Source organism: Otolemur garnettii, unplaced genomic scaffold, assembly GCF_000181295.1.
Source record: "Otolemur garnettii isolate 467f Iridium unplaced genomic scaffold, OtoGar3 scaffold00098, whole genome shotgun sequence".
NCBI lineage: Eukaryota > Metazoa > Chordata > Mammalia > Primates > Galagidae > Otolemur > Otolemur garnettii.
The window spans coordinates 6,224,389-6,244,653 of record NW_003852493.1 but is presented as its reverse complement, the minus strand read 5'-3'; the positions used below and the strand labels follow the sequence as shown (position 1 = coordinate 6,244,653).

Here is a 20,265-nt window from a genome sequence, read left to right as displayed (position 1 = left end):
CTGGATTTGAACCTGCCACCTTAGGTGTATGTGGCTGGCACCTTAGCCACTTGAGCCACAGGCGCCCAGCCTCGCTTTTCTTATATAAGGACACTAATTTCATCATGGGGGCTCTACCCGCATGACCTCATCTGAACCTAATTACCTCCCCAAGGCCCCATCTTCTAGTATCATTCCATCAGAGGTCAGGGTATCAGCATATGCATTTGGGGAGACACAAACATTTAGTCCCAAACACCCAATAAGAGAAGCACCATATTATCCCACCTCCCAGATGAAGAAACACCTGTAACTTATGCAAGCACTCCAGGCTGGGAAGTTAACCCAGTTCCAACCTGCCCAGGATTGGGGTAGACAAGGACACACTGAATCTATCTTCACTCTTCGTAACTCAGTTAGCTGAACCAGAATCCTGCCGGGCCTGACTCAGGGTGGATACTTCCTCCAGCTCTTTAAAAGGTCAACTCATTATCTGCACTCAGGACTTAGGACCAGTAAAGACCAAATTTTGTTGCTAGAAGAAGTGACAAGGAAATTCTGTCTCTTTGGAGAGTATTTCCTAAATTATACATCTCAGAGCTCTGATGCAGAAAAGGATTCCACCTGAGACACTGTCAGCTACTCAGATAGGCCTCTGCCCCAGGCAGGGCTTGCTGGTCTCAGTGCTCCAGGCCCTAATGAAGAAGGCTTTTCTGAGGGCACCAGTTTTCCTTTTGTGAGACACTCTAGTTTTCACTGGTCTCTCTCTGCTAAAATCACCACCAGCTATGATCACCTTAGCTTCCCAACTCCAGGAAATGAAGGCTTTGTACACCTTGCCCTCTGCCTGGAGCGCAGCCAGCCAGCCCTGCCGAGACGCAGATGCACACGAATGCGCAGTTGTCTCACAATAGACCTGAGGATTCCAGCTGGATTATCCGTTTCTCCTTCCTGTTTATTTCTACTTTACACTAACATTCACGGATGCTAGATACAGCTATAATAGCCTCTGGGACTTCTGTGTTTCTCAGTAAACCAGAAATGATCAAGAAGATTCCTACCAACACTGCCCTGCCCCCATCTGTTTTCTTTGAGGTTAAAAACATTCATTTCTGAGCATGGCACTGGGTTTGCTCCAGCCACCATCTGACACCACCACAGGGTGCAGCTGACACTGCTGTTAAGTGTGACTAGATAAAACCTCCAGTCATCATTAACTGCAGGCGATGGGAAACAGGCAGCAAAAATACCAAAAGCCTAAGAAAATGGGAAAGAGAGACAGGAGCACAGGAGAGCAAGGATGAGAGGCAGAGGACAAACGCAATTTAAAACATACCCCCTTTTGCTCACTGCCAGATGACAGCAAAACTCCTAGAAGGAGCATCGCTTCTCACTGGCTATGGGGAAAGGTAGTTGGCTAGCTTTATAAATGTACGGTACTGTTACATTTCAATTGCTGGTGTGCACATTAGTGTTTTCAACCCATCACGTGGAGCTAATGAACACAAAATACTAAAACCCTATGCATGTTAATAGGTACTTACCTGTGCCCCATCACCAGGATAAAGGCAGTGATTGGATCCTGAAGACATGATTAGATTCTGCTTTCAGGGCTCCCAAGGGGAAACAGACGAGACTCAAAGATAAGACTTCTGTCCTTAAGGAGCTCATAAAATGTCAGAGCAGAGAAGTGCAACAAAAGGTTATGCAGAGGGAAGAGGAAACACAATGCTACAGGTGTTTGGAGCAAGAAGTTACTTCTCACCTAGGGAAAAGGAGAGACATAAAGGAAGGCTGGATGAAGCAAGAGATGCAAGCCACACCCGAGGGAAACTGTGCACAAAGTTCTGACCCAGGACGTGGGGACGGGGGTTGGGGGAATGACAGGTCAGAACTCCTGTGCTCATCAGTAATGAGACTGCACTTATGAAAAGCCACTGCACTCCAGCCTGGGCAACATAATGAGACCCTGTCTCTTAAAAAAAGACCATTCAATGGGAAAAGAATACCTTTTCAATAAATGGTGCAGAGAAATGTAAACTGGTATAAAAGGTCCCTACTTCGGGCAGCTCCCGTGACTCAGTGAGTAGGGTGCCAGCCCCACATACCGAGGGTGGTGGGTTCAAACCCGGCCCTGGCCAAACTGCAACAACAAAAAAAATAGCCGGGGTTGTAGCGGGAGCCGGTAGTCCCAGCTACTCGGGAGGCTTAGGCAAAAGAATCGCCTAAGCCCAAGAGTAGGAGGTTGCTGTGAGCTGTGATGCCATAGCACTCTACCATGGGTGACAAAGTGAGAGTCTGTCTCTAAAAAAAAAAAAGTCCCTACTTCATAAAAAAATTAACTCAAAAGGGACCAGAGATGTAAATGTAAGAATCAAACTCTAAAACTCTTAGGAGAATGGGTGTATAACTTTGTGACCTTGGTTTAGGCAACATCTAGACATGACATCAAAAGAATTATTAATAAACAAATTGAACTATATAAAAACTAAACACTTTTGTGGCCAGGCACGGTGGCTCACACCTATAATCTTAGCACTCTGGGAGGCTGAGGCAGGAGGATACCTTCAGCTCAGGAGTTTGAGACCAGCCTGAGCAAGATGGGGCTGGCACCCTACTCACTGTGAGACCCTGTTTCTACTAAAAAAATAGATTAGCCAGGCATTGTGGTGTGCTCCTGTAGTCCCAGCTACGTGGGAGGCTGGCTGATGCACGAAGATCCCTTGAATCCAGAAATCTGAGGTTGTTGTAAGCTAGGCTTATGTCATGGCACTCTAGCCTGGGCACCAGAGTCAGACTCTTTCTCAAAAAAAAAAAAAAAAAAAAAAATTTTTTAACACTTTTGAGCTTAAAACAATACATTCAAGTAAGTGAAAAAGACAGGCCGAGCATGGTGGCTTGCACCTGTAATCCTAGCATTCTGGGAGGTCTCAAGGGGGTAGATTTCTCGAGCTCAGGAGTTCTGAGAGTGAGACCCCACCTCTAAAAATAGCCAGGTGTATATTTTTATTATTTTTACATAAAAAAATTTAAAAATAAATAAAATAAAATAAAAAATAGCCAGATGTTATGGCAAGTGCCTATAGTCCCAGCTACCTGGGAAGCTGAGGCAAGAGAATCACTTGAGCCCAAGAGTTTAAGGTTGCTGTGGACTGTGATGCTAGGGCATTCTACCCAGCGTGACAAAGTGAGACTCTGACTCAAAATAAAGAAAGAAAAAAGAAAATGAAAAAGACAAACTTCAGAATGGAAGATAATATCTGCAATCACGTTATCTAATAAGGAACTTACATCCAGAATAAAGAACTCTAAAAATTTAATAAACCCCTACCTTAGGGGTTCACATGCACTAAGATGGCTATAAACAAAAAGACAGACAATGACAAGTGTTGGCAAGATTATGGAGAAACTGGAAAACTTATACTCAACTGGTAGTAACGTAAAATGCTCTAGCCACTTTAAAAAATAATCTGTCAGTACCTTAACAAGTTAATCAGAGTTACCATATAATTCAGCAATTTCACTAGCAGGTATATACCCAAATAAAAATGAAAACATGTCCATACAAAAAAACGTATACACAAATGTTCATAATAGCCTAAAGCAGCAACAAACCAAGTATCCATCAACTGAAGAACATATAAACAAACTGTGGTATATACATGCAATAAAGTATTATTTGGTAATAAAACAAAATGAAGTGCTGATACATTCCAACCAACAAACCTAGAATACATTATGTTCCGTAAAAGAAGCCTGTCACCAAAGGCCACATGCGATCCCTTTCATACTGAATGCTCAGAATAGGCAGATCAATAGAGAGAGAAAGCAGCTTAGTGGTTGCTGAGGGCTAGGAAGTAGAGTAAGGATAGGGAGGAATGTGGAATACTAATGAGTATGGGGTTTTGCAAATTTTTTTTAGGGGAGATTAAAATGTTCTAAAATTAAGACTGTGGTGATGGCTGTGCAACTCTGTAAATATGCTTAAAACAACATGGAACTGTAAACTTCAAATGGGTGAATTATATGATATGTAAATTGTATCTCAATAAAGCTGTTTTTAAAAAATGCAATGGGATAAATCATGATGGAAAAACATATAAATTTGACTTGAGAAAATGAAAAACTTCTGTGAGTCGTAAAACATTACAACCTAATTAAATAGAAAACGATGAACCAGGAAAAAAGAATTTCATAATAGACATGACAGACAGCCTTAAAATAAACAACAAAGCTATGCTAATTCATTAAGAAATATATATTGCCCCAGTAAAATAAAGGACAACTAGCACGAAAATTCCCAAAAGAAAAAATGACAAATGACCAGTAACTATATGATAATTCATCTTCAATGTTCATCAAGTAAGTTTTGACCTAGTATTCCCACTTTTATAGTCTGATGACAATATCAGAGATGTCTTCAAATGTTAATATATGAAAATGTATTTTACTCTTCTTTAGAAAACTGGGAACTGCTTACCTGTCCAATGGGAGGGGAATGGACAAATGCATTATTGTTGTTCATGTACTACAAAAACAAAGCAGGAAAAACCATCAAAGGTGGTTGTCTCTAGGGAGTATAGAGGAAATTGAGATATATTGTGTGATTACTCTGTACATTTCTATAATGTATTTTTGTCCTCAAATATTTCTACAATTTAGAAAATGAAGTATATATGTACTTACCCTCACTGAAAAGGAATTATGTGAGATAGTAACATATTCTTTTAGCAGTAATTCTTTGCTACATATTAGATTCATTGGCAAGTCTTTTTAAAATCCCAATGCCTAGACCATACTTCGTATGCATTAAATCATAATCTCTGATGGTGAGACCCAGGCATCAGTACTCTCCTTTTTTTTTTTTAGAGACAGAGTCTCACTTTATCACCCTCGGTAGAGTGCCATGGTGTCACAGCTCACAGCAACCTCCAACTCCTGGGCTTAAGTGATTCTCTTGCCTCAGCCTCCCGAGTAGCTGGGACTACAGGCGACCTCCACAACGCCTAGCTATTTTTGTTGTTGTTTTTGCAGTTTGGCCGGGGCTGGGTTTGAACCCACCACCCTAGGTATATGGGGCCGGCGGCCTACCCACTGAGCAACAGGCACCACCTGCATCAGTACTCTTAAAAAATATATTTCTGGGGTGATTCCAGGGAATAACCAAATTGTCTATGGGTGAAACAGGACTCTTCAGCAAGGAAAATAAATGAACCCAAATGTGTTTAGGCTCAAAGGAGAGCAAATGCACACCCCAGGCCCATGTGTGAATACGTGTTTTAAGCAGAACAGCAGAAAATGGGTATGTGTCTTCTTCACAGCAGGGCATGGCAGTAAAGCACAGGCCATCTACTCCTACTCCTAGGAGGAGGCTATCCTATAACAAGTTTCCAGGAGGAAACAACATCCTTCTAGTCACTACGGAAGGAGGATCCATTCCTGCCAAAGGTCAGATGCCTGACTGTGGTCCCAACCACTGAGAAGTGAAAGCAAGAACTAGAACCAGCTGCTTCTACAAGAAGTAGGCCTGCGTGTTTCCTGCGCTGTTCTCCAGAGCCTCACAGATGCATGTGTGCACAACTCTAAGCCTATGTCCTCTCCCACCCATGAAACCAGAACACAAGGCCATTTACTTATTCACAGCTCACGTGTCAACCACGTACAGACAGAACATCGACACAGTCTGATGAGAGAATGTGCTGGGACACAGAGCAGGAAAGTTGTGCTCTACCAATAACTTGCACAAAGTGGGGCAAGTTCAGTAATAACTGAGAGGTCTTTGCAAAGGGGCCTGGACAGGATGTACTCGGGAGGCTTTTCCAATTCCAACATGCCTAGATCCTCTGTGATCTCTAAGATCCTCATCACGTAGCTAAAACTGGAAGCCAGCTGAGTGTTTTTCTGACCATGAACTTGATCTGACTCAGCTGTGATAATTCCCCTGACACAGTCTTGTGGAAAGAACGAAAATGGAAATTGAGAAGTGCAGACAAAAGGGAAGTTCAAAAGGCGGTGGCTACAGAACTAGCCACAGTCTCCCAGTCTTTCCTTCACGTTTTCAGTAGCCCACAGATAGGCCTGACAAAGCACTATCCATTTAGACTCTTCCCAGAAGATGTTAACTTCAAAAAGAAGCCTCTCAAAGAATGATGGAGAGAATGTGAAAGCAATACAGCCTTTCTGGAAAGCAACTGGGCAACATTTATCAAGATTCTTTAGAAATGCAGGCCTCTTACATGCAGTAATTCCACTGCTGGGAACCTGATGCCCTTGAAGAGATACCAGAGATTTATATCAGGAGTTCTGGACATAGTAGTACCACAGTATAAATGTAATTACTACTGAACTGTACACTTAAGAATGGTTAAGATGGTAAATTTTAAGTCACATGTATTTAATTACTATTAAAAAATTCAAATCAGAAATTTAACACAGCAAGAACAAAACATCTTGGCTCATGCCACCAATATTTAAAAATAAAAAATAGGCTCAGTGCCCATAGCACCCGCCACATACACCAAGGCTAGCAGGTTCAAACCAGGCCTAGGGCTGCTAAACACCAATGACGACTACAACAAAAAAAAGCCAAGCATTGTGGGGGGTGCCTATAGTCCCAAATACTTGGGAGTCTGAGGTAAAAGAATTGCTTAAGCCTAAGAGTTTTAGGTTGCTGTGAGCTGTGATGCCACAGCAGTCTACTGAGGGTAATATAGTGAGACTCTGTCTCAAGAAATAAATAAATAAATATAAATAAAAATAAAAAATAAAATTAGCAGTTTAAAAATCAATTATAGAACATTGAAACAATGGACAATAAGTATCAAGTGTTTCAAGCAAACTGGAAATTGCTTAATATTAAGTGAAAAAAGGCAGAGCCCAAAAGGTTATATAAATGTGGTCTCAGGTTTAGGTGGAAATTTTTTTAAGACTATTAAAACATTCAAAATATTGACAATTATTCTCTCAATGGTAGGATTTCCAAATTTTCTATAAGAAGTATTCTTATGGGTTGGTGCCTGTAGTTGAGTGGTTAGGGTGGCCGCTGAATACACTGAGGTAGGCGGGGTCAAACCCAACCTGGGCCTGCTAATCAACAATGACAACTGCAACAAAAAAACAGGCAGGCATTGTGGTGGGCACCTGTAGTCCCAGCTACTTGGGAGGCTGAGGCAAGAGAGTCGCTTAAGCCCAAGAGTTTGAGGTTGCTGTGAGCTGTGACACCACAGTACTCTACCAAGGGTGGTATAGTGAGACTCTGTCTCAAAAAAAAAAAAAAATCCTTCTGAAGTAGGAGCTGCCGTGTGTCTTGTCTCTTGTGAGCTCGTGGCAGACACCCTGGTCTGCTGTGATGATGCCGAGGCCGAGCACTAGAGAAACAGTATGACTTCCGGTTCACAGACAAGTCAGCTTGGAGGTTTTTTCCCTTAAAGAAACAGAGAGCCAGAGAAGTCTCCAAAACCACTGCAGCAGACATGCCAACTGTGAGACCGAACCAGAACTAGCAGAAGTGGAAATGGCAGCACATCCATTGTGTCTACATGAAAGACTTCAACAGAAGAACAGGTCACCCGCCCACCCACGGGTCACCATGTGTTGTTATATCCACACAGTATTACAAAGGGTGACTTCCCACTCATGCGTGACCTTTCCAGTTGTTTGATAACGGGCTCAAAGTGACCTGGGAAAAGAAATGCAAATTCTATAAAGTAACCAATGATGATAATGATATTCCTAATAAACTACAGGAAATGGGCTCTTCTCTGGAAGACAAAAGGACACATTACAAATATTGATGAATTCTTAATCCAAAAAGAGTCCCAAAAGCCACAGAACTGCGGACTGTTTAACGGATGCAGGCCCTTGTTTTCATTACCAGAAAATGTATTTCCATTTGAAAAACCCCAACATTTTGAAACAACTCAGAAGGTAGCATCTTCCAACTATTTAAAAAATTAAAGAAGCAAATGAAGATAGCAGAAGAATAAATAAAAATAATACCTCTCGATATACACGTATATCCAAGAAAATTATGTCAAATGCAGGGTCATACTGTTGCACGGTTAATGAAATTATCTCTGACCCACAGTTCCCAAGATCAAGGTGGTAATCACCAATTGTATTAAATACAATTCTTTTTTTAAAATTAATACAGGCTGTGTTGTTCAGAGTGCCTTATTGTAAGGGTTTATAGTGTTTGACCCTGGCTAGGATAATAGTTTCAGTTTCTGACAGTTTCTTGATCAGCAGCAATAGAGTTTCTACACAAACAGGTAAAACAGGTTCCCTACCAGAGTCAGACCTGGAACCTGAATAATAGGACCCTGGAGCCGAGCCCCCTGGGGTGGGAGGATGGGAGGTGGGAAGTGGCTCCATATCCCTGGGTGCTGCAGACACACTGTATTTACTCTATCCTTAGCAGCAACAGAGCTAGCTTTTTAAATAGATGAATATTTTTAAATCCAGGCACGTTCATAACCATATGTCAACATTTTTTTTTAAACAGGTAGGTAGAACATTAGGGCTGTGGATATGTTCCCAATAATACAGTTTAAGCAGAAACTTGTGTTAAAACACTATGGAAAAAATAGTGTCCATGGTTTGATATAGTCTGAGTCTGCCATTTTTAAGCAGCATCTCTGCCATTAATCTTTACAGATTAAAAATACCAAGACAATGAAGCCAAATTACCACTCTGAGACACTAATTTGCTGCACAAATTTTAACAGCATAGAAGTACTGCTCTGTTAGAGATATATCTGCTTATCAATTACCAAAAACACCTAATACATATGTTCTTCAATCCACTAAAAGGCTGAATATTGCAGAACTACTAACTTCTTTCTATTCATAAGGCCTTGCAAAGAATTTAGCAGAAACAGAGTTCATTCCTACGGAGCAAAACTTAAATATCCTTATATAACCAAAGAGGGAAAGGGAAGGGGGAAGGGAAGGGGAAGGGGGAAGGGGACGAAGGGCAGAGGGGAAGGGGAGGGAAAGGGAGGGGGGAAGGGAAACAGTGAAACTTTGTAAAACACAAAAGGCAGACTTTACTCAGGCCATCTTAATAAGTATAGGGACCACTGCAATGGGATTTTGCAGCAGGGGAGAGAGATTGGGGTCAATTCTGAACACACCATGGGCAAGTGGGAATTTATAGCCAAAGAGGAGCAGGGTGGGGGTCAGTGGATGAAAAATTACTAAGAAGAAAATATGGGGGGTATTCTTGATGAAGATAAGCTAGGGTGATGAGACTCCACCTGGAGGATGTGAGGATAAGAATTCTCATGAGATTGGAAGCTGGGGGGTTCTTGCTAAACTGATTTAGCAGATTTCTTTGCTAAAACTAGACCTTACAAAGAATTGCATAGACAGACTTAGGAGAAGGTTCAGGAGCCTGACTAAAGTGTGGCCAAGCAAAGAACTTTAGTAAATATATACATTAACTCAGGGAAAAAGGACAAATGATACGGGTGAGACAGGATAAAGAAAAAGTGTAACACTGTGCATCACCTTCAGAAAGATAATTCCAATCAGGATAACGCAGGAAGACTGGCAGTGTGGGAACTATGGTTTGAAGGAAGGGAAGAAATCTGACATAGAGATATAACCATGGGGGAGGGAAAAGAAGGAAGGACATTCCAGGAATTTCCCCAAATACTGATAAACAGGTCAAATTCCTTGGCACAGGAAATCACTTCATACCAAAAAGGTTTCCAAGTTCCAACTAATGACTGGATTGTAAGTGATGTTGTCCAAAATAAGAAAATTCTAGAACAATAAAAGATTTTGGACACCCACCAATTCATAGTGCTATTTCTAACATTCAAAGCCTCAAGGTTTGCCCTTTTAATTTTACTCACACATAAACTTCACCTATCCACTGAATGATTCGGAAATAATGCATATGTCATCTCAAGTAGTACACATATTTAGGAAACCAGAACAAGATACCAATTTCACACAGCTCCAAGGACACATTTTGGATGAATTACATATATGTTTATATAATTGAGAAGAATCCTTGCACTGGCCCATAATCCTGCTTTTTTCTAGTTTAAAAAAAAAAACACTCAGCAAACCTTAAAAGATATCTAAGAAATTTTATGATTCTAGGTATGAGCATTTTGGAAAGGCTTTCCTCACATATGAATCATAGACTCTTAAAGTAATTATTGGTTTTTCAGGGAATGGTGAGTCTAAAGCAGGGAACGATGAGGGAAGCCAAAATATCATATATACAAGGAATCCATAAGTCCCTTTTTACAAGTCCGAGTTTTCATAAAAAATGATGGCTGTTCAGATGCTGGATGAGATAATCAAATCAAGTAGAAATATATCAGTGCATAATATTTGGTAGTAATAAACACTGTTGTCAGGTGACACTTGCCTACATCCACCTTTTAAAGGCACCACGTATGAGGTTACACTATACTCACTTATGGCTAAACAATGGGGGTATATTCTGAGAAATGCCTCATTAGGCCATTTCATCGTGTGAGTATCGCAGAGTGTACTTACACAAACTTAACCTGTTACAGCCTACTATACAGGTAGGCTACAAATCCATTCAGCATGTTACTGTACTGAATACTGTAGACAACGGTAACACAGTAGTATTTGTTTATTTAAACATATTTAAACACAGAAACAGTACAGTAAAAACACTGTATTATAATCTTAAGAGAACACCCTCATACTTGTGGTCCATTATTGACCCAAAGAAATGACATTATTCAGTGCATGACTGTAATTCATCAGCAAGAAAACAGTAAATCTTATGGCGAACACTAGTACTGATAACAAGATCTTGAATCTGTGTAAAAGTCTAGCCTGTGCAGTCCAAACGGTTTATGTAGAGGTTGAACTAAAGGGACAAGTACATTGAAACCATGCTTTTTTTCTTAAAGAAAAAAAGACTTCCTTCTTTTAAAAAGCATTCTCCCAGAAGATTTCTTAGGGACATTAGTTCTGTTTAATCTAGCACATCATATAACCAAGGCAGCCCATGTGGATACTGTTTTGTTGCCTGTTTACCTGGGGATTTTTTGTTTGATCTTGATTGCACCAAGTGAGACTGTCGAGGCAGCAAAGGTGATGAAGGCAGAGACATCGAGACACCTTTGGCCAAGCTCACCCTGTAGGTGTCCTCTGCTACAGGAAGACTGTTCAAAGAAGAGTCACCACCATGGTCAGGGGGCAGGACTGGAGAAGTCTCTGGACCAAAGTCACCTGCTGGAGACAGAACACCTCAGGTTAGGCCGTCCATTAGAAACAGACACAAATTTAATTACTAAGAGCTACATTCTTTGGTTATAATTCTCATATACCAGATTGGTGCTATTATATTTAAAAATTATCTTCCCATTACTATTAAAAAAATGTTTGCCCTCTGAGAGAAAAACTTAAGCTTAACTACTCAAACATCAACAATGCCCCATATCCATTTCTATACCACCTCAACTGGTCTGGTTTCATTCTTAACAAACGGACCAGAAAGCCAGTGATGTGAGATTAGATCAAGTTCAAGATCAATGTATGAATGATGCATAGGAAGCTTTGATTTCAGCTAAAGTAAGGGAGGGATTTACTGGCCTTACATGGGTATCAGTGGAACAGATTCAGATGCCAACCCTTCCAGACTCCCTAGTCTCCCCAGTTCCTCTCCAGGAAGAAACATCTAGGGAAGATCTAGTCCAGCTCCACATTCCTCCTCAGCACCATCCTCTGTTCTCTCATCATATTTACTCTGCACTCTGTAACACAGGGCCCACCCTCCTAAAACTCAACTTGCCCCAAACCAATCCTGAAACTAAAACCCTGTCTCACTTCTTAGATAGGTTCCCCTTAGTACATACCCCAAAATGAACTTGGGGACAAATAAGCTTACTATTATGAAATTAGACAGTTTACGGTAGACAGAACCCCCTCAAAAAAATAGAGGATGGGGGCAGTGCCTGTGGCTCAAAAAAGTAGGGTGCCCGCCCCATATACCGGAAGTGGCAGGTTCAAACCTGTCCCTGGCCAAAAACTGCAAATAAATAAATAAATAATAGAGGATAGAATCATAGTGTAGAAAGTATAGACAGAAAAGAATATGGCTCGGCTCCTATAGCTCAACCGGCTAAGGCGCCAGCCATGTACACCTAAGGTGGCGGGTTCGAATCCCCAGCCCGGACCCGCCAAACAACAATGACGGCTGCAACCAAAAAAAAATAGCCGGGTGTTGTGGCGGGCGCCTGTGGTCCCAGCTACTTGGGAGGCTATGGCAAGAGAATCACCTAAGCCTAGGGGTTGGGGGGTGCTGTGTGGTGTGTGGTTCCTGGGGCTCTACTGAGGGTGATCAAGTGAGGCTCTGTCTCAAAAAAAAAAAAAAAGAAAGAAAAGAATATCTTAGCCAGGACCAGCCTCTCAAAAGAAAAAATACAGCCTGGAGTATTCTGGAGTATTCAGATAACATGCTTCCCTCCCACTGCTCCTCCCACCCATTGCCTTTCCCACCCCTGCCCTTAGCATGTACTAGGAACTGAGGGTGTGCAGGGAAAGGGAAGTCATCACTTCTGCTGATTACATAGCATCACATTCTAAGAAATGGACAGCAGAACCTGAAAGATATTAAAGTTTCCACATTAAACCAGTTTCTCCAACAAAAGCTATTCAACTGGCCCTTGCCAGGCTTTCCTAACTTCAAAAAAAGTCAAGGACTAGATTTGAAAGAAAAAAAAAAAAAAGATAAGTGATAGCTATCCAACCAGGTGGGAACTCAATTTTTGCAGATCTTTGTATACAAGGCTCAAAACCTAAACTGTCAAGTTCCAGACTGCATCGTTGTTTTTATTTTCCGTGTTAGGAGCCATGAGGAAGTGGCAGAGTCAGTCCCTCTACGGATGCAAGCACAGGCTCATGCCTTACTTTCCAAGGCAACTCAAAACCAGCAGAGCTATGAACAGAAAAGCCTCATCGTGGGTAAGTCAGCAATGTCAGAAAGATAACTTCGGTCTCACCTGGGCCAGTTATGCAGGAAGGGGTTTTAATAACTTGGGAAAGCAAAAGATTTATCATGAACTGCCCAAATGACTGGCATTTCAAGGGAAACAAACAAACAGAAAGCCCTCACTGGAATTAGAAAAACAAGGACATTCTACAAATGCCTAAGACAAAGCTCTGTGTATAAGAGAGGGGAGCCAGCAGGACGTAGAGGCCCTTCCTTCCTTAAATCCATACAAACAGTGACGGGCCCCTCCCCGGGTCCCTACAACCCCCACTCACACTGTCTCCCTAGCCAGCACTGTAGGGTACAATGGCCAGTCTACCACCACCATGTATGAGCCTGGAATCTCTAAGAAACTGTGAGAGCCAAACTAGCTCCATTTTGTTGTTTACAGCACAAGCTCCATTCTTGGCTGTTTACAGCACAAGCCCCATTCCTAGCTGTTTACCGCATAGCCCTCCTGCCCCAACCTCTCCCAGTGAAACCTGCAGGGCCACTCCCTGCTGCCTTCCCCCACCCCAGGTTGCACAGCCACTGCGCTATAAACTGAGTCACCTTAGGCAAACAGCTGCTATAATAAACAGTAAGTTTCTATTACCTTGAAATACAGGTAATCAGGTTGCACCAACTCTAGCCCCCGGTTAAGGGACCCCCCACCCCTCACCTGTACCAATCCAAATTCACCTTTACTAATGAAATCACCAACCACCAATGAAAAGTATACTCGTATCCGACCCTACCCCTCTTGCTTTCCCGTACCCCATAAAAACTTCCTCCACCCTGGGTTTGGGGCTCGTCCTAGGCTTGCATGCCAGGTGGGTCCAGACCGGTCTGAATAAAAAACCTCGCCTCTTGCCTTTTACATCGGACTGTGGTCTCGGATTTGTCTGCCGGGTCTTTTGGAAGAATTTCGGGCATAACAAAACCACATCCTGAGGCCCTTGGCCAGTGCCTTTAGCTTCCTGGCTACCTCCCCTCTGCCTGTCTCACAAGGAACATCTCATAAGGCAGAGCTGGGGCTGCACAATAATGTCAGCCCCCTGGGGCTGGATGTCTTCTGCCTTGGCAGGACTTATGAAAGCAGAGGGACAGTTATTTTCCCTGGTTTAACACCTCATTTTCATGACTGATCACCATCAGCACCTTACCCTCATCTTAAGAATGCCATCAGAGGCGGGGCATGGGGCTCAAAGGAGTAGGGCGCCAGCCCCATATGCCAGAGGCAAAAAAAAATGCTTACAAGAATAGCCTCAGATCACCCAATATATGGATGTGTAGGCAAGAAACATGAGAAGACAGAGAAGAACTTGAAAGGTGCTAAGGCCACAGCTCATTGCCACAGGGTTACATAAGATGTGTAGGAGACCTTGAAGAGGGAAGACTGGTGTTCTAGGTGATTCGAGGAGAGCTACATTGCCCCATGGCTGTCCTTACATAGCCTAAATTATAGCCCTGGCTAGTCAAATGGCTGTGGGATGGCCTGTCTCCCTATACATGAATATTACTGACCTGTACGCAAAAGTAAAAAATAAAAACCCAGGTTTCAAGAGCCTTAATTTGGATGGAGACACTGAAGAAGATAGAAATACATATACTGCCAGCAGAAATAAAAAAGAAATCATCATTGAGAAAAAAAGGTTTGTTTTCCTAAATTCTTTAGAATTCTCCAACATGATACAAGAGAAATTAGAGATTGAAGGGTAAAAGAGAATTAAAGAGTTTCCTAACTAGAAATTCTGCCCATAAACTTTGTTTACATCAAGCAAAGCAAATATTTTCATTAACTGCAAATCTGGTGGGGCTGAGTTTCCACAGCATGCTGGAACCATAAGGACCTTCAGCCTCTGGAGCAGCTGGGCCCCAGCACTTTGATTTTATACAGGCTGCAATAAAATGGGACTTACAGAGATGGGGCTTGGGGGAGGGGGTTTCTATCTCCAGTTTACTTTGCCATCTCTCCACAATACCAATCCCAAACATGTTGTTCTGTTTAATTTGTTTTTCAGGGGCAATTAAAAATCTCTAACTTCCAGCTTCCTTTTACTAGAAAGGCACAAAGTAGGGAGAGAAGTTTTGTGTCTGAACAGGAGACACAAAGTGGGGAGGTGCAGGCGCTCAGAAGCTGGAGGCAGCACTCTGGAGCCAGGAGCTTTAACTGCAAGAGGGCAAGAGGGTTAAGGTCAAAGACAGAGCACCACAATGACGCCAGAGGCAGAAAGTGAAAATCTTAGGGGCGTCCACATGAACAATACAATATTGGTTCTGGGCAACAAGACACCAGAAATTCTCTGGTTGATTTAACATTTCTCAGCAGATGCTCAAAAATGTTAAAGAATTAAACATGTTTCATGGCACCAACCAGCACGGCTGGCAGTTTTCTTTCAGCCTTGAATAGATGTTTTCTTTTAGCTGTGACCTATTTCATCCCCCATCTCAATTGAAAGTGATGGGAAGCACACTTCAATCACCCTTCCTGTTGTGGCAGCAGCCATGCCCAGGCTGGTAGGACAATGCGTGCTCTCCAGGGTAGGAAAACCATTGGTTATCAATGACCAGTGATTTGCCAGGCCTCCTCCTGACAGGTGTTTCCCATGCAATAGTTACACACTGCAGACAGTCACACCTACCCCTGCGTGCTCTCCATCTCAGAGAATCTAGCTAGTCCAGTCAAGCTATGTCTCAGACAGAAAAGCTGGGACCGAAGAGTTAATCTTGAAGAACAGGACCACATTCAAGAACTTTACTTTAGGGGGAAAAAAAGTAGAGATCCCTCAAACAGACAAGTTTTGTAAAGAGTGAATATGTAAAGAGTCAGTATACTCTCAGTGTAAAGGGCCCACCAGTAAATACGTCAGGCTTTGTAGGTTACATACAGTCTCTTGTTCATACTAACATGCTTGCAGACATACACATCCCTTTTCTTAAAATCACCAATTCCCTGAAGTCCAAAAATAAAAGACCAGAAAGGGCATGGGGAGATTTAGACATTTATAAGCTCTTGTCAGTTTCTAAAAAAATAAAAATAAAAATACACATACAAGAAGTATAAGTCAAAGTTATGATGCCCAAAGACAATGGAATTAGCAAAGCGAATAAAGCAAGCCAGTAAGGGGCTGTAAACTGGCAGACATGGTTCTGAGAATAATCCTTTATTTTAAAATTTTTACACGGTTACAGATCGAAAATGGATTTTAATTTACACGGGAAGAAAATGTGAACCTGGGAGATGACTGTTGAAAGGTGGCTATACAGAACGGCACTGTTCGACATCATAGATTAGAGTACATGGGAGCACAGGGTTAGAGAAAGCTTTAAAAATGAGGGCGAGGAAGGCAGGGAGATGAAAGGAAAAGCATCTTTCAGGAAGGGTACACCTGAGAAAGGCAAGGGTGAACTTAGACATTCAGGTAAATAGGTCTGCAGAGGCAGGAAGTAAGATTTCCATTTAGTGTGCCATTGAAGTGGCTTGCAGGGGGGCGGGGGATAGAAGCTTAGAATAGACAGAGAAAGATGTTCTGTTTATTCAGTTCCAGAGAATGAGACGTGTGCAATACATTTAACTAGGGCATTAAATGTGTTAGGGCATCTTTTGTGCAATCTCTGTCTTAGAGTACACTAATGTTTCTCAAACTTATTTTCCATCATAAGGTTTTTATGACCACATAACTTTTTTATATACACATAGAAGAACCTATATTCACAGAAAATTGGAAAAGATTTCCTTCACAAGATCCAGTATCATTTTTGGACCCTTCAGAAGGCTCCTTCTGCATCTAAAAGCACTTTAAACCATTCTGTCTTACAGGATCTCCAAGTACCCGAGTCAGCACTACGAATCATTAATGTGTTTTCAGAAAGAAAGTTAAGATTAAAAGCACATCCAAGAAAACAATTTTCAAAAACCTTATTCACAGATTTATAGCAAATTTTCAAACAGTATCACTAAGAGACAAGAAAGCAGCTAACCGTCAGGGTACAGAAAAACCTAGCCCATAGGACAAGCTTATCCATCAGAAATCTACCAAGAGCCTTCTAAATAGAGATTAGTAAATACTGCCTTCACAGTTTTATTCTCAATACTCAATGGTTGCACAACCAAACGTACAAACATGCTTTACCCTGAAACAGATGAGTAAACAGACTGGCATTTCCTCCCGAATTGTCAAAGTGTGTCCTTTAAGACCTGTCAGCATGTAAGAGTTTCTGTGCTTCAAAAATATATGACCTCAGAAAACCTCCCATCCCCAAAACCCTGGAGGGGATGTTTTAAAATAACAAGTGCTTTTTTTGGTATATTAGGTACCAGGACAAGTTTTTAGGTGCCTTATATATATGATATATATATATATAGTCTCATTTACTCTTCACAACCACGCCATGAAGTAGGTCATTTTTAGTCTCTATCCTTAGATGAGGAAACCAAGGCACAGAAAGGAGCAAGTATCTTGCCCAGGACACCAGCAAACGTCAGTGCCCGGTTTGATCCAGAGTTCACGGCCTCAGTACTGCTCCCCTTCAGGAAGGCTACTGAGATAGGCTTCCAACATTACGTCATTTTGTATATTTAACAGGGAAATCCAAAAATAGCATATGTAGGTCTAGGGACAGTACTGGGCCACCATGAAAAGAAACCTGTTCCCTCATCTATTTTCACTTTTCGTGCCAGCTGGTTAATTAGCTATACAGAACTCCTGGAACACTCTATTTGGGAGGTGCCCAGGCGCAGCAATTGTTCATTTCCTCTCAGTCACACCTTATGCTGTCACCATACAAGCGAAGTGGATCCAAGATACATGTTTAGTCCCTGAGCACCCTAAATAGCTGCTTCTCCTCTCACCTGGTGCCGCACATAGCGCTGGGGCCTGCTGCTTCTGCAGCGGGCGTGCGCTGGGGCCGGTCACTCCACCTGGCCGTGAAGACTGAACAGTAAGCTGGCAGGGTTCACCTTAAATGTGTATGGAATTCATGATTCTACTTTATTCTACACTTCCTCGTCAGCACAGACTTGCTGCCCAGGTCCACAGAACATACAACTCTGATTCTGTGGCTCTGCAAGCTCATCAGCACCGCACCTGACTGGAGCAGCAGCTCTCAACCCCCTCCACACAGATGGACCCCAAACCCAGGGAGGCTGTTTTAACTGGTCAGGGGAACGGTCAGGGGAACAGGTCAGGCAATGGTCTTTAGAGCTCACCGAGTGATTCTAACATGCAGCTATGACAGAGAACCACAGAGGCAAGGAGGAGGCTCACACAGGGACACGGACCAGTGAGCTATGATCACGCCACGGCACTCTACCCAGGGAGACAGAGTGAGACTCTGTCTCAATTTAAAAAAAAAAGGATTTGGAATGCCTATGCCCCTGTCACAATAAAGAATTTGGAAGGGAAGAAAAGAAAAAGAAACTTCAGGGAACACTAAATCATGCAGATGATTAGAATGTAAGTTGTACTGTGAAGCCTATGGCTCAAAGGCAGGGCACTGGCCCCATATGCTGGAGGTGGTGGATTCAAACCTAGCCCCAGCCAAAAACTGCAAAAAAAAAAATAAAAAAGAAAAGAAAGTAAGTTGTCTAGCCGGGTGTTGTGGTGGGTACCTGTAGTCCCACCTACTTGGGAGGCTGAGGCAAGAGAATAGCTTAAGCCCAAGCATTTGAGGTTGCTGTCAGCTGTGGACCCCACAGCATTCTACTCAGGGCACAGAGTGAAGCTATGTCTCAAAAAATAAATAAAAATAGAAAAAATACGTAAGCTTCCATTATTAAAACCTGCATTCTCTGAATAAGTGTATGTACGTATCCCTACGTGTGTATATACACATGCACACACAGTAAATGTTTACTACCTGTTGGGTAATATACACACACCCACAGGTGCATGGAGGGTCGCTAGGAGGACACACGTGGAACTGGTAACAGTGGCTGCCTCTGGGAAAGGGAATTGACCACTTGAGAGCTTAGATGGTTTACATTTTTCTTCTGTGTGCATATGTCGCCTATAAATAATTAAATTTATATTTCGTAGACTGAGCTGTGTGACTTGGTAACTGGGTAACTCAGCTTCCCACTATGGCCTAATTTGTTAAGTGGGTGAAATGAGGTTCTAGTCCACAAAGTAGGTGCTCAGAGCATGTGGCGCTTACTGCTCTCCATAGACTTCGTGTGCTGCTGACTGTGGTGGGCACAGGACACAGGAGGAAGAAGAGGCCAGTACCTTACTAGGAAGGTCAGATGCTACCAGCATCTGTACTTCTTCTCTATCTCCCTTCCAGGTCCTGGTCATCTCTGCTGTCAGTGACCAAGTGTGGGCACACCTGCAGATGCATGCGCAGACAGGGACTTGGGTAATCCAAAGCCCCAGGGAAACATCAGGTCTGCCAGGGAAGGGAGAGATAAAGGTAGGTATGTGGGTAGAGTAGAATGGGAGGTGGGGAGAAAGTGGATGTTAAAAGGGAAAGAAACGAGGCAGGCCGGGCATGGTGGCTCATGCCTGTAATCCTAGCACTCTGAGAGGTTGAGGCAGGTGGATTGCTTGAGTTCAGGAGTTCAAAACCAGCCTGAGTAAGACCCCACAGCCCGTCTCTACTAAAAACAGAAAAATTAGCAGGGCATTGTGCTGGGTGCCTATAGTCCCAGCTACTCAGGAGACTAAGGCATGAGGATAGTTTGAGTCTAAGAGTTTGAGGTTGCTGTGAGCTATGATCACACCAGGCACTCTACCCAAGGTGACAGAGTGACACTCTATCTCAAGAAAAAAAGAAAGAAATGAGGCAGAACAGGATCTAGGCATTGAGAGGTAAAAGGAAGAGGGAGAACAAATAGCTGGTTGAGAAGGGGGTTGGGTGGAGGGAGGACACAGGCGATAAAAGTATGAAATCCTGTTTCTGTTTAAAACTGCATCTGGTCCGGGCATGGTGACTCACACCTGTAATCCTAGCACTCTGGGAGACCAAGGCAGGTGGAATGCATGAGCTCACAGGTTTCAGACCAGCCTGAGCCAGACTGAGACCTCATCTCTAAAAATAGCCAGGTGTTATGTTATGGTGGGCACCTGTAGTCCCAGCTACTTGGGAGGCTAAAGCCAGGAGATTGCTTGAGCCCCAAGAGTTTGAGGTTGCTGTGAGCTATGAGGCCACAGGGCTCTACTGAGGGCAACAAAGTGAGACTTTGTCTCAAAACAACAACAACAAAAAACCTGCATCTGCTTGCCATCCTGGCAAAGCCTCTTCCAACACCCTTGTAAGGGTGGCAGGTTCAAACCCAGCCCCTGGCCAAACTGCAACCAAAAAATAGCTGGGCA

General features: G+C 42.8%; 1 protein-coding gene across 1 annotated transcript in view; it reads right to left on the bottom strand.

Annotated features, from left to right (window-relative positions):
- The window catches only part of TANC1 (tetratricopeptide repeat, ankyrin repeat and coiled-coil containing 1), a 129,316-nt gene extending 118,111 nt beyond the window's left edge, over positions 1 to 11,205 (bottom strand). Inside the window, exon 1 of the mRNA XM_023516816.1 lies at positions 11,014 to 11,205. Coding sequence (XP_023372584.1) covers positions 11,014 to 11,089 — 76 coding nt within the window. The 5' untranslated portion in view covers positions 11,090 to 11,205. The remainder of the gene's footprint in view (positions 1 to 11,013) is intronic.
- Between the last annotated feature and the right edge of the window lie 9,060 nt (positions 11,206 to 20,265).